Genomic DNA, 15,510 nt, shown 5'->3' with positions numbered 1-15,510 from the left:
TCTTCATATAGAACAGGAAAGAAACACCCATCTTGTCAGAATATGTATTAGCATGCCATTCCTGGAGCACAATTTGGCATTAAAAGTATGTATTTCTTTTAGGCTCACCATCTATTTCTAGAAATTTGTTTAAAGAAATAAGCACATGAAAAGATGCTCAACATAGCTAGTCTTTGTTGTTACTGCTGATGTTTAGTCGCTAAGTCATGTCCGACTCTTTGTGATCCCATAGACTGTAGCCTGCCAGGCTCCTCTGCCCATGGAATTTCCTAGGCAAGTATACTGGAGTGGGGTGCCATTCCCTTCTCCAGGGGATCTTCCCAACTCAGGGATGGAACCCATGTCTCCCGCTTGGCAGGCAGAATGTTTACCACTGAGCCACCTGAGAAGCCCTATAACCACAACTGTCATTGCTGTTCAATCGCTAAGTTGTGTCAGACTCTGAGACCCCACGGCCTGTAGCCCGCGAGGCTCCTCTGTCCAGGGAAATGCAAATCAAAACCGCAATGAGGTACTGCCTCACACCTGTGAGAATGGCTATTAATAAATTAAGAACATAAATAACAAATGTTGGTGAAGATGTGGAGGAAAGGGAATCCTGGTACACAGTTGGTAAGAATGAAAACTGGTGCAGCCACTAGGAAAACAGTATGGAAGTGTCTTAAAAAACTAAAATAGAACTACCAAATAAACCAACAATTTCACTGCTGGGTATTGTGACAAAGAAAATGAAAACACTAATTTGAAAAGATACATGGATCCCAATTTTCATAGCAGAATTATTTACAACTGTCAAGATATGAAAGCAACCTAAGTGTCCATCAACAGATGAAGATGTATCACACACACACACACACACACACACACACATGCAGGCACACAAGGAAGTATTACTCAACCATTAAAAAAAGGATAAAATTTTGTCGTTTGCAACAGCACGGATGGACTTGGAGGGTATTATGTTTAATGAAATAAGACAGAAAGAAAAACTGCATGATATCATTTATATGTGGAATCTTAAAAAACACAAACTAGTGAATATAACTGATAAAACCAGACTCACAGATACAGAACCAGTGGTTCACTGGAGAGGAAAGGGAGGAGGGGACAACATAGCAGAAGGGGATTTCAGAGGTAAAAACTATTATGTATAAAATAATCTACAAGGAAACACACAGGGAATATATAGCCAATATTTCACAGCAACTAGAAATGGAATATAACCTTTAAAAATGGTGAATTAATTTTCAGTGAAAAAAGAAATAAGCATAGATTTAAACAAAGTCTCAATGGTAAGCATGCTCATCCCCAGTGTTGTTAATGGCAGCAAAAATAAAAGGAAAAACTTGTCAAACAGTAGGGTTATGGTAAAGACTCCTGGGTCTAAGGCAGCAGTTGAACACATACACTTGCTTTTGTCCCCACCCAAAATTACAATAAAGCAGATTAATAAATAAAAAGACATAAAGCCTCGAAGATAAGAAGGGAAGAAAAGACATTTTGGAACCTAAAAATCTTAGAACCTTTAAGAAGCAGAAATGGAAAATGACTTAGCAAACTCAAAAGGCTACACTTTTAGCCAGCACTGCAGAGGGTCAAGCAGCAGCCTGACAACAGAAAAGCCCCTTCCCCAAGACCTAGAGGACCTAGGAGGGCATGGCAACCCACTCCAGTATTCTTGCCTGGAGAATCCCCATGGGTTGAGGAGCCAGGTGGGCTACAGTCCATGGGGTTGCAAAGAATCAGACACAACTGAGCAATAAGTGCACACGCACACACACACAAGACCTAAAAACTGTCAGCACCTGTTTTCAGGAAGTGATGAAGGACCACAATCTGGAAGAGTGGTTGAGAATCTATCTAGTAAGCTGAAAGCCGCCTGGCTCCCCTTCCTAACTCCCCATCCCAAGAGAGAACAGTTTTTCTCCAGGAAGGGTCTCTGAGCTTTTACATTCACAGCAAATTTATTCCTACAGACTAAGCCCAACAAAGCTAGTAGAGGTGATGGAATTCCAGTTGAGCTAATTCCAATCCTAAAAGATGCTGTGAAAGTGATGTACTCAATATGCCAGCAAATCTGGGAAACTCAGCAGTGGCCACAGGACTGGAAAAGGTGAGTTTTCATTCCAATCCCAAAGATTGCCCAAACTACCGCACAACTGCACTCATCTCATATGCTAGCAAAGTAATGCTCAAAATTCTCCAAGCCAGGCTTCAACAGCACGTGAACCGTGAACTTCCAGATGTTCAAGGTGGATTTAGAAAAGGCAGAGGAACCAGAGATCAAATTGCCAACATCCGCTGGATCATCAGAAAAGCAAGAGAGTTCCAGGAAAACATCTACTTCTGCTTTATTGACTATGCCAAAGCCTTTGACTGTGTGGATCACAACAAACTGTGGAAAATTCTTAGAGAAGGGAATACCAGATTACCTAAACTGCCTCCTAAGAAATCTGTATGCAGGTCAAGAAGCAACAGTTATAACTGGACATGGAACAACAGAATGGTTCTAAATCAGGAAAGGAGTATGTCAAGGCTATATACTGTACCCTGCTTATTTAACTTATATGTAGAGTCCATCATGAGAAATGCTGGACTGGATGAAACACAAGCTGGAATCAAGATTACCAGGAGAAATAGCTCAGACATGCAGATGACACCACCCTTATGGCCAAAAGCAAAGAAGAACTAAAGAGCCTCCTGATGAAAGTGAAAGAGGAGAGTGAAAAAGTTGGCTTAAAACTCAACATTCAGAAAACTAAGATCAAGGCATCTGGTCCCATCACTTCATGGCAAATAGATAGGGAAACAATGGAAACAGAAAAGTGAGAGACTTCATTTTTGGGGCTCCAAAATCACTGCAGATGGTGACTGCAGCCATGAAATTAAAAGACGCTTGCTCCTTGCTCCTTGGAAGGAAAGTTATGACCAACCTAGACAGCATATTAAAAAGCAGAGACGTTACTTTGCCATCAAAGGTCCGTCTAGGCAAAGCTATGGTTTTTCCAGTGGTCATGTATGGATGTGAGAGATGGACTATAAAGCTGAGTGCCAAAGAACTGATGCTTTTGAAGTGTGGTGCTGGAGAAGCCTCTTGAGAGTCCCTTAGACTGCAAGGAAATCCAACCAGTCCATTCTAAAGGAGATCAGCCCTGAATATTCACTGGAAGGACTGATGCTGAAGCTGAAGCTCCAATACTTTGGCCACCTGATGTGAAGAACTGACTCACTGGAAAAGACCCTGATGCTAGGAAAGATTGAAGGCGGAGGAGAAGGGGATACCAGAGGATTAGATGGTTGGATGGCATCACCGTCATGAATCTGAGCAAGCTCCGAAGGTTGGTGATGGACAGGGAAGCCTAGCGTGCTGCAATCCATAGGTCACAAAGAGTCGGACACGACTGAGCGACTGAACTGAACTGAAGCCCATCAGCAAACTGTGGTACAACCAAACAACAAAATACTACTCAACAATAAAAAAGGTAGAAGTGCTGGTACACATATTAATTACATGGGATAGATCTCAAAAAAAGAAAATACACAAAAGAAGTCAGACACAGTAACACATGACATGATACTCCAAGAAAGACCAACATAATCTACACAGAAAACCAATTAGAGGTACCCAGGGATCAGAGGGCATCTTTCATGGGAACAAAGTCACTCAACTGCAGTGGTGTTACACATCTGTATACAATCTGTATACGTGTCTAAACACACCAAACTGCACTTTTAAGGATGGCTCATCTGCAAATTATATCTCAATAAAAGTGCTTTCAAAAAAGTCTGAGAAACCATTTCTCATTCACTAAAATATAGCCACTGTTTTGTTCCACTACCTTCTGCTGTTTTTCAGGCAACTTCATAATTCCATTTTCCCAAAGCCTTTTATCTTTCTCAGCAAAGAACTGTCCCAAAGCTGTGGTACATATACACAATGGAGTACTACTCAGCCATTAAAAAGAATACATTTGAATCAGTTCTAATGAGGTGGATGAAACTGGAGCCTATTATACAGAGTGAAGTAAGCCAGAAAGAAAAACACCAATACAGTATACTAGCGCATATATATGGAATTAGAAAGATGGTAACGATAACCCTGTATGTGAGACAGCAAAAGAAACACAGACGTATAGAACAGTCTTTTGGACTCTGTGGGAGAGGGAGGAGGGGATGATTTGGGAGAATGGCATTGAAACATGTATAATATATAAGAAACAAATCGCCAGTCCAGGTTCAATGCAGGATACAGGAAGCTTGGGGCTGGTGCCCTGGGATGACCCAGAGGGATGGTATGGGGAGGGAGGTGGGAGGGGGGTTCAGAATGGGGAACAAGTGTACACCCGTGGTAGATTCATGTTGATGTATGGCAAAACCAATACAATATTGTAAAGTAATTAGCCTCTAATTAAATAAATTTAAATTAAAAAAATAAATAAAAAATAGCAAAGAAAAAAAGAACTGTCCCAGGTACCTTTTACAGTCTTTCAGGAAACTGAAATTTTTTCAAATAAGAGAATTTTGTAAAGGCCAAAATAAATGGAAATCCAAAGGTGTAATGTCTAGTGAATACAGCAGATGAACCAGCACTTCCCAGTCAAGCTGTAACAATTTGTGCCTGGTCATCAGAGAAACATGGTCTTGCATTATCCTGATGGAAGATTATGCATTTTCTGTTGCCTAATTCTGGACACTTTTTGTCAAGTGCTGCTTTCAGTTGGTCTAACTGGGAGCAGTACTTGTTGGAATTGTTTGGTTTTCCAAAAGGAGTCCATAACAGAGGACTCCCTTCCAATCCCACCATACACACAACATCACCTTCTTTGGATGAAGACAGGCCTTTGGTATAGGGTTGGTGATGGTTCATTTCACTTGCCCCACAGTCTCTTCCGTTCCACATTATTGTACAGTATCTACTTTTTATCGCCATCACAATTGTTTTTAAAACAAAAGACAGAATGTTTGCATTATGTTTAAGTAGAGAATCACATGTGGAAATACAGTCAAGAGGTTTTTTATCCAAACTGATGTGGGACCCAAATGCCAAAGAGATGAACATAACCAAGCTGGTGCAAATGACTGTCAATGCTTGCTTCAGACATGTTGGCTATCTCCTGAGTAGTACAATGTTCGTTGTTCTCAATGTCTCAATTTGACTGCTATCAATTTCAACTGTTAAACCCGGTCGTGGAGCACTGTCCAGCAAGAAATCACCCTGAAATCTCACAAACCACTTCTGACACATTCAATCAGTCACGGCACCTTTTCCATATACTGCACAAGTCTTTCTTGCACTTCAGTTGCGTTTTTACCTTTCTCGAAATAATGAAGCATGATATGCCAAAAATGTTGCTTTTTTTCTATCATCTTCAATAATAAAACGGCTACAGAAAAATTCACCAATTTTGATAAGATTCTTATAAAATGTATGCTGATATGATAGCTGTCACAATACAATCTAACAAAACTGTTGTGAATGAAGTTAAAAACAACTAAGTGCTCCTAGAACTTACCTTATGGGCAGGGGGGAGCTTTTTGGCTAACCCAGTATTTTGAAATTTACTAAATATGATGTAAGTAAAAACACTGCCAAAATTTGAAGACACCAAAATTTAATACCAATTCTAGGCTAAAAGAGAGTAGAATAAACAGACTTTCAGGATTTGGAAATGCAACTTTAAAGACAAGAGCAGTTAAGTCCCTCTCTCTAGCTGCTCATCTAACTAGTATTTAAGAGAGACAGAAAAGGAAAGTGATGGTTTCACAGGTATAGACATGTAAAAATCCATCACATTGAAGCTTTAAATATGTGTCCTTAACTGTACACAAATTATACCACAATAAGGTAGCAAAACATTTAATTATAAAGACAAAAAGGTAACTACAAAAGCCACCAACTTCTAACCATGCACTGACACTCCCAGAAGATGGCTCAATAACAGCTCCTAATCAGAGAAGGAAATGAGACACTGGTGCCTGGTGGACACATTCATGACCAGTCACAGTGATAGAAGCACTGTATCAGGGCAGAGTGTTTATTCATCACCAACATCAGCTGCCATGCTCAGGGCCAACAGAGCCCATCAGAGAAGGTCCAGCCCTCTTGAAAAGGTGCCGCCTTCAGGGGAAAAGCACAGGGAAAGAGAACACCACCAGGGCAGCAGTGACACAGTCCTGGCAGACAAAAGCAGGAGCAGGCGGTCTCAAGAATGGAAGGCTGCGAGTGAAGGCAAAGTATGTCTGGATAGCTTCCTCTTCCCAGAACTAACCACTCCTTCCCATTTCTCAAAACCATGCAGCAGCGACATCCTTGAGTTAGTAACTCACAGAACACTGCTAAACAAGGTCCCAACGGCCTGAATTAAGAGACCCTCACAGGAGTCACTGAACTTACATCTGACCAAAAGGATACCAGCTTTTTATAAAAATGTCAGACAATCAGAACAGTCACAGAATTGCATATTTTGAGAACAAGTGCTAAGACTTCAAACTTGAACATCACATTCAGAACCTCTGGGGCTAGTCAGTTTTCACAGGTTGAAAAGAACCAGCAAGGCCCCCCTTCTTCACTGTACGATTAAAACATATCTATGACAGATGTAACAACTGGAAATATAAATACTGACTGTAGTATTTGATACCAGAGAAGGCAATGGCACCCCACTCCAGTACTCTTGCCTAGAAAATCCCATGGATGGAGGAGCCTGGTAGGCTGCAGTCCATGGGGTCGCTAAGAGTTGGACACAACTGAGCGACTTCCCTTTCACTTTTCACTTTCATGCATTGGAGAAGGAAATGGCAACCCACTCCAGTGTTCTTGCCTGGAGAACCCCAGGGACAGGGGAGCCTGGTGGGCTGCCGTCTATGGGTCGCACATAGTCGGACACGACTGAAACAACTTAGCAGCAGCAGCAGCAGCAGTATTTGATACTATTCAAGAATTAATGTTATTTTTTAGGTGTGGTGATACATATTTTAAATTCATCATTTAAAGATAATACTGTAAAACTGATGAATATGATGTCTTGAGATTGGCTTCAAATAACACAGGGGAAACTGATGGGAATACAGATGGAAAAAAAACACCTAGAAGCTATTAGCTGCTAAGGCCAGGGCATGGGCAGATGGATCCCATACTATTGTGTACTTAGGTATGTTGTAACTGCTGAGGGTTAGGGTGTGGGTAAGCAGAAATCATACTGCTGTGTACTTATGTGTTTTTGTATTAGAAAATTTTCACAATAAAAGGTTTTTCAAAGTGTTTTACAAAGGTGAAGTAAACTTATGGATTAAAACAGACGAGACATAATGAATTCAACTTTTTTAACAAATTCAACATGTAAATTTTGAATAGATCTTGTTTCCAATTTTTTGTTAAATTTTTGGGACAACTGGGCAAATTTAAATATGAGCTATCAAATAACTGAGAGAATTATAGCTTCTAAGTATGATAACTATCCTGGGCATGCAGTGGAATGTCTTCATTATGTTAAGGGCCATACTGAAGGACAAAAGCCTAAAAGACTGTAACTCTGAGCTGGTTCGGAACACACACACTCTCTTATACGGTATATAAAGCTCGCGTGGCGCAATGGTGACTGCTGAGTCTCAGTGCTGGATATTACGGATTCACTGTATCGTTCACTCCATTATTCTGTATATTTGAAAATGTTCTGTAGGAAGATAAAGTGAAAAAAATAATGCCTTCAGATAGTGGCACACAGCTGAGAGAGGATCTAAGAAAACGCCCCAGGAAACAACAGTCATGCAGGAGCTACAGGGACAAGGAAGGAGCAAGCAGAGGTCCACCACTACTAAGAAGTGAACACAAAAGGTTGCTGAGCCTTTACGAAGACCATGATTTAGGACGGCATGGTCTTTAGCAATCTGATCTGAAAAATAACCTGATCTGATTAGCTACAAAAGCAAATAAAGGTAAAATATGCCAATGGTCAATACATACAGCCAACATTCTATAGAAAGGCACAGCTCTACAGGACAAACTATTTCATAAACAGAGTAGAAAACTGAGAAACCGTCTGAGGAAGTGAAAACACAAGCAACACGTCCATGACCTGAAAGAAAGATTAGGAGGAAAGAGCCTCTAAGAAACTATTCAATATTCAATACTGAATATTCAAAGTTCAATATTCCTAATAAGAAAGTCCATGACCATTTTGTTACTATTCACTTCAGCAAAAGCCTGAAGCTTGGACTGAAGAGAAAAAGGAAGCTGTCCACCTAAATAAGCCTCAAGGACACACAAGTATAAAGCAAAGCTAGGAAGATCTAAGTACACACCCCTCCAGAGCCTGAGCCCTCTGACTTGGAAGCACTCTTTTGCCCCACCACACCCACTGAATCAACAATAGGCCAACATAAGATGTCAAGTTTTTTTTAAGAGACGCTAGAGGCCTACTGTGGCAGAGGTCCATCAGCTGGCCTGAGGTCTCTTACTCACCTGAAGTGTCCTTTTTAACACCTGCCTCATATGTACATTTTTCTGAAGATAAAAAGATGACTAATGATGTATTTAAAATGTGCACATCTCATATGTGTATATTTCACCTAAAATCAAAACCTAAAAGAACTGTAAACAAATACAAACAATATGCACACTGAAATACAAGGGGTAAAGTGTATCAACATCCACAGCTTAATTCAAAACACATGAAAAAACAAGGCACACTTCAGGATGGACAGAGTAAAATGTTTAATTTTAAAAGTTGATTTTAAAGTTTAACTGTAGAACCCTGACAGTCCATTTATTGATGTTCACTGAGTTTTTTCCAGCTTCTCTGTATATTGGAAAAACAGTCACCCACTATTTCTGCTAATTATAACAACAATTTCTAACTGCTGATAATATATATATTATCCTACTGCTTATTCTTAAAACTGTGAACTATGTCCTAAACTTAGAAATTGATTTTGGCTTTTCATATGGGCACAAATATTACATCACTTTCTATCCAACACTGAAGACAAATCAATTTCAAGGGATGCAAACATGTCTCTCAGTCAATTAAAAACCAAATGTGTGTAGACACATTCCTTTTTCTTTTATATAGCACTAGATTCACTGTGTCACAACAACCTCAACAGGAGTCTTACAAACTTAAAATTAAAAAATACAAATAAACACATATACATCTCATAATATCAAAAACAGACAAAGCCTTTGTGAAACAATTTTTAGATGTGCCAATGATTCATAATGCAAAACCAAATACATTCATCGCTTGGTCTTTCAAAAACAGTGAACAGCTTTCCACATGCTCCTTTCCTAGAGATCATTCATAAGGATGCCACACAGACCACACACTAATCACAGCCTTGCCCCTCCTCACTCTCAGGAGACACACACTGCCACGGGCTGACCTCTCTGGGCAGAACTCATGCACAGACAGGGCCACAGCTCTCCAACTGTGAACTCTGAGGGGCAGAAGCTTTCTACTTGGAAACAGATCATTTTCCCCCCAAAGTACTGCATACCACACATATTTCATATAAGAACTTTCTAAGTATAAGACATTTACTTAGGAAATATGGAAATTCAGAAACATAGAACGTGTAAAGAGGAAAAACCTGCACCAAACACAGCATCATGAAATTTCAGAACCCAGAGACAGAGCACCAAAGATAAGCCCAGCCCAGTCCACCAAGCATCAGAAAGCCACTGGGTCTTCCTGGGGGTCCAGTGGTTAAGAATCCACCTGCCGATGCAGGGGTCAGAGGTTCAATCCCTGGTCCAGGAAGGTCCCACATGCAGAGCACCTATAGCGCCTATGCTGCAACTGCTGAAGCCGCGCCCTACAGCCTGTGCTCCACAGGAGCAGCCACCAAGATGAGGGCCCCGGGCACCACCATGAAGAGCAGCCCCGCTCGCTGCGACCAGAGCAGCCCGTGCGCACCAACCAAGACCTAGCGCAGCCAATAAAGACAGAGCATGTTCTAAAAAGATAATGACATTCTCAATGGCAACAACAAAACTGGCAAATAATTCAGCAATGTTCCCAAAATTCTAAGGGGAAATAACTGTTAGCCTAGAATTCTATATCCAGACAAACAAACCATGAACTGTGAGTGCAGAATAAATCATTTTCAGACATGAAAGATCTCAAAACTATGATTTTCTAATATTCTCTTGAGAGATTACTGAACAAAGATCCTCCACTAACACCAAGGAATAAACTAAAAAAGTAGACAAAGAATCAAGTGGAAGGGAAGAGGCGCAAACTCCGTGGGATGATGGAGGAGAAAGACCCAGGGTAAGCCCCAGAGGACAAGCAGCCAAGGCCAGAAGATGAGAGAAGGTTTCAAAAAGATATCACCAAGAGGGGAAAACCCTCATGGCCTAAAAAGCTGAGAAGAGATTCCACACCTGGGCGGAAGTAGAGGATTTAATTAACTATGTAGTTACAGAAATCTAGGGAAGTAAAAAAGTAACTGCAGAAGAAAACAGCCACACATTCACAGCAGTGTGCAATGCTGACATGGTCACAGCAAGAGAGAGAGGGTGGGAGCTACTCTCCAGTTGCAGTGCACAGGCTTCTCACTGTAGGGGCTTCTCCTGTTGCAGGGCACAGGCTCTAGGGCGCTTGGGCTTCAGTAGTTACAACATGTGGGCTCAAGAGTTTCTGCTCTCAGGCTCAGAGCACAGGCTCAACAGTTGTGGCGCACAGGCTTAGTTGCTTCACAGCATGTGGGGTGTTCCCAGATCAGAGATCAAACCCATATTCTCCTGCAGTGGTAGGTGGATTCTTCATCACTGAGTCACCAGGGAAGCCCTATCCATTTTAAATACAACAATGTGTACGTCCGTTCCAAACTCCCTAATTATCCCTTCCCCACATCAACCATAAGTTCAAAGTGGAGCTTAATTTTTAAACAAATCTGGGATCTTACTTCATGGACATAATTCTGAGTTTAAAAAGAAAAAAAGCAGAATATCATAAAGCATTTTCACTTATTTAATATCCCTCTCAAACAAAAGACAGACCAGTTAAACACTGAAATAAACCAACAGTTTAATCAAACCATTACTTTACTAGGTAGATCTGCACTTACACATAACTATTTGCATACTGATCTCAATTTTAAGCTTCTTTCTATTATACTGCCAAACTGTCCTCCAAACATGTTTCCCTAATTTATCCACCACTAAGCCATGCATGGAAGCAATCACAGAAGCCTTTGCATCACTCTTAGCGATGTTTTCATCTTGTAAAAAGACATTGCCAATGTAATATCTAAATCTTACCTCTTACAAAGAGCTTACTACAAAAAACTGAATGTTTTCTTGATGATCAATGCAAATATGATGTTAGTTACAGATACTGCTGGCTGTAAATGGGAGTAGAAAAGAATCCTGAATGTGTGCCTGAATGTGCCTTGGGAGTATGATTGCATGCTTACTGCTAGAATCCTCAAATAACATAGCTGAGGAGATATAATGATTCATTAAATAAATGCCAAAAATGAAACATCTTTCCCAGGAGTGACACAGTCAGGATTTGCGCCACATCTTGTTAACACAACAGCCTGAACGCTTTCCAATATTGTTCTGATTCCAAAAACGGACATTCCTCTCCGGATGCACATGTATTCAGCTTACTGTGCTTGTTCATGAGAATGCAATTAATATCACCCTCATCTCCAGATTCTGAGTAATGGAATCTTTCAGCAAAAGACACGACATCTCATTCTCTAAACCCTCCCTGTGTCACACTTCTAAGAACTAAGACATAAACAGTGTTGGGGCTGCAAAAGTGCTTTAAAGGCCACATACATATACACACTCCATATACTACACATCAGCTTTGTCTGAAAATCTGGTGGTGAGAGAACCAGAAGACTGAGAAAGCAGCAGAAATGGAGAAAAAATTTAGTTTTTTTACAGTGACAAATTTTTACTTAATCAACAGATAAGAAAAAAGGCCCACTAAAAAAGGAAATTTAAAAATTCAAGTTATAAAAATACTGAGAGGATCTCAGAAAAAGAAGGGATACAGGTGTAGCCCAGACTCCAGTCAGGTGGCTAAAAGCACTCAACAGGACACTGGTGGGGCTTTCAAAGTACCATTTATTTTTTTTGCAAATTTTACACACATCTTTATTCCCAGCATCTCCTAACAATCTGAAGATCTGGCAATGCTGGGCCAGCAGTGTGGCAGTTGACAACCATCCAGCACTCAGCAGGGGACACCCATTCAAACCAGGCAGGTCCTCTTGGCAGCCACCATGCCCATCACGCCCACTACTCCCCCCTGCAGGCCCCACTTCTGGGTTAGAGGAACAGCTTGAGAGCAGTCTTGGAAAGAAAGGACCCAGTTCTCTACAAGAAGGAAGAGGAATGGCAGCTGTTCTACAGGTTGGCAAGAGGAGAAAGCTATCAGACAGCAGTACCCGCCCTGTACACACCAAACCTTCTCCTCAGGGGAGCACTTCATACCTGCAGGCCAAGCAAAGCAGTCTGACCAGCTGCAAATAAACCTGAGGCTCTTTTTGTAAAAGAGTAAGAAAAAACTGGAAGCTTTTAGTACATTTTTACATTAACTTGTACCACAGAGAAAATGAGTACAAGTGAGCTACACTGGAGAATTCTAGAACAATGACATTTTCTGGAGGTCTCCAGCATGATCACATATAGTAGAAAAACTAGTACTTATGCAAAACATAACTTCAATTCATTCCTACCACCATATAGAAAAATTAGCCTAAAATGGATCATATATCTAAAAGTAAAATCTAAAACTGTAAAACTTCTAGAAGAAAACTGTTGTGATGTTGGGTTAGGCAAAGATGTCTTAGAAATGATACCAAAATCATGATCCATAAAAGAACAAAATGATAAACTGAACTTCGTTAAATTTTAAACCTCCTGCTCTTTTAAAGATGATGTTGAGACTGAAAAGAGCCACTGACTATGAAAAAATATTCGCAAATCATGTATCTGATAAAGAACTCTCAAACCCAATAAGAAAACAAACTTAAAAACAGACAGGCAGAAAAAGATGTACACAGTTAACCAAAGTCAAATGGCAAACAGGCACATGAAACAAGGTTTGATATTATTAGTCATTAGATAAGTTCAAGTTAAAACTACATTAACGTATCACTACATATTCACTAGCATGTCTAAAATTAAAAAGAATGACTACCAAGTATTGGCAAAGACATAAAGGCATTTGAACTCTCCTCCACTGCTGGTGGCAGCATACAATGTCACAACCCCTTTGGAAGATAGTTTGGCAGTTTCTTATAAAGTTAAATGTATACCTACCTGCCCGAAGTATTTATTAAGAGAAATGAAAGTTTATGTTCATATAAAGAATGTACACAAATATTCATAGCAGTTTCATTTGTGACAGCCCCAAACTGCAAACAAGCCAAATGTTCATCAACTGGTGAATGAATAATCAATTAGTGGTATTTCTGTACAATGGAACAACAATAAGAAATGAACTACTGATATAAACTACAACATGGATGTCAAAAATTGTGCTGAATGAAAGCCAGCACCCTCCAAAATACATTTTATATGATTCACTTATACAAAATTTTAGATTAACTACAAGTGATCTGCAGTGAGGGAAAACAGAGGAGCTATTTCCCGGAGCCTAGGCAAGGTCACAAAGGAGCAGGAGGAAACTTCTGGGGATGAGCAGTGAGTGAACACACGAAACTGAAAGGATGCCACGCACTGCATCGAGCGCCCTGCAAATGCATGTAGTTACTGAGAGGCAGTCACACCTGCAGACAGCTGTGCTTACACAGTTAAGCCAGATAAGATGGCTTACAAAAGGAGACGGTAGTACCACTCAGCGGTTAAAGAATCCAGTGAGTAGTAACAGGGAAAAACACTGCTTCATCCCAGGGAAGGGATGTTCCCTTACAGATCCCAAAAGATGGCATGAAGTAGCAGGTATTCTAGTCCAGGTATAAGAGAAAGAGTGCGAATAAAAGCCATGCAAAAACAAAAGAAAAATATTGTTTTGGAAAGAACAGGTCAATGTGGCAAAGACCTAGGAATTTTAAATTGGAGACTAGGCTTCACTGTGTCTTAAGAGTCATGGGAAATCGACCTGCAAACATTACTCTGGTATAAAGCCAAGGAACACAAAGTCAAGGAGAGAAACCTTGGAAGCAAGAAGACCAAGCCAAGAAGGTCTTTCTTTGGGTGTGAGCTACAAGGCGAACAAAGGCAGTAAGGATGGGATTGGAATGGGACACATGGGCAGAAGGAAGGAAGAATTTTATGATTATCCAACCAAGAACTCAGGACAAGGACACTGCTGCTGTCTCCTCTTCTGTCAAGTTAACTACGTGAGGCTACGGGTTCCAAGGGACAAAGGCGCACCCCAGCAGACTCAGGAGGCTGAGCCTTTGGGTCTGAGTGTAGGCCACCACAGTTGCAGCAGCATCACGAAGTCCATTCTGGGTGAATAAAGCCTGGAATGAGCCAACACCAAAATGAAGGCTCACAGAGGAAAGTCCCGTTTAAGAAAAACTGTCTTTACAAGGTCCAGACTCAAACAAATTCCACTTTCACCTGTACCACTGATTTCTAAAATCTGAAAATATTCTTATGGACCTTACACAGAAAATAAGACTTTCTTTTAAAACCATAATCAAAGTGCTGAAGTACTAGAGAGAGATCAGTTATCTCTAGAAATGTTAGCAACATGGAAATTCTACCCATTAAAATGGCAGGATGATCTTTAGTTTCTAGTAATCAACACTATTTCATAAATACATACAAAGTCTGGCACAAACAGTTACTCGTACCAAGCTATGACTGGAATGAAGTTCTGTGTTGTGGAAGGATATCTGAAATGCAATATACAAAGCTTTAAATGCAAAAAGAATTAACTTTTTATTCTACTTATCAAGAAGCCTAATCCTATGAACCAAGAAATCAATACAAACCCCAAATTCCAATTCTATAACCACTCTTCTTGAAATTCATCCCCATTACATTCTCCCACAGTCACATTAACAAAACACTTTTGCCACCCAGCACATGTGGGCTTGCATACCTGCTTGGAAGGTAGGATTCGCTCCAGGGTACATGTTGGGGGAGTAGGCAGGAGCTGCTGCTGCATAGCCCATTGGGAAACCAGCTGGAGAAAAATAAAGAACAGTGTGATTTTAAAACCAGGGCTCCCAAAGACCTGACTGTCCTCACCTTCTTCACCACAACTCCCAGACTGAGCTCGGGAGCCCAAAAGCACATGGGTACTCAGCAGGCTGCCTCTAGTCGTCTCCTCTCCTCAGAGTTGTGATGGGTCACGATCATAAACATGTCATTTAAACCTATGAGTAAATGCTTACAACTTTCTATAACTGAAAACATTTGACAGAAATGGAATTAAATGAAGAAGGAAAAACAAAAACCCAAAATGAAGTCAGAAAACTCACAATATTTCTGGCAGCTTTACTCTAGAGTTTATTCACATAATTCATTACTTAGCAAGATTAATAAGAGCGCTAAGAGCTTCATGCACT

General features: G+C 40.5%; 1 protein-coding gene across 3 annotated transcripts in view; it reads right to left on the bottom strand.

The window, feature by feature from the left end:
* FAM168B (family with sequence similarity 168 member B) overlaps positions 1-15,510 on the bottom strand; it is a 40,585-nt gene that overhangs the window by 7,412 nt on the left and 17,663 nt on the right. For 2 of the 3 annotated variants that reach the window (XM_070360009.1, XM_070360019.1), the window contains exon 3: positions 15,042-15,125. The exons of the other annotated variant lie outside the window; for it this stretch is intronic. In XM_070360009.1, the coding sequence (XP_070216110.1) occupies positions 15,042-15,125 (84 nt within the window). The remainder of the gene's footprint in view (positions 1-15,041; positions 15,126-15,510) is intronic. 3 annotated transcript variants of the gene reach the window in all.

The sequence above is a fragment of the Bos mutus genome, chromosome 2, assembly GCF_027580195.1.
Source record: "Bos mutus isolate GX-2022 chromosome 2, NWIPB_WYAK_1.1, whole genome shotgun sequence".
NCBI classification, from domain to species: Eukaryota; Metazoa; Chordata; class Mammalia; order Artiodactyla; family Bovidae; genus Bos; species Bos mutus.
This window is presented reverse-complemented; position numbering and strand designations above follow the sequence as displayed.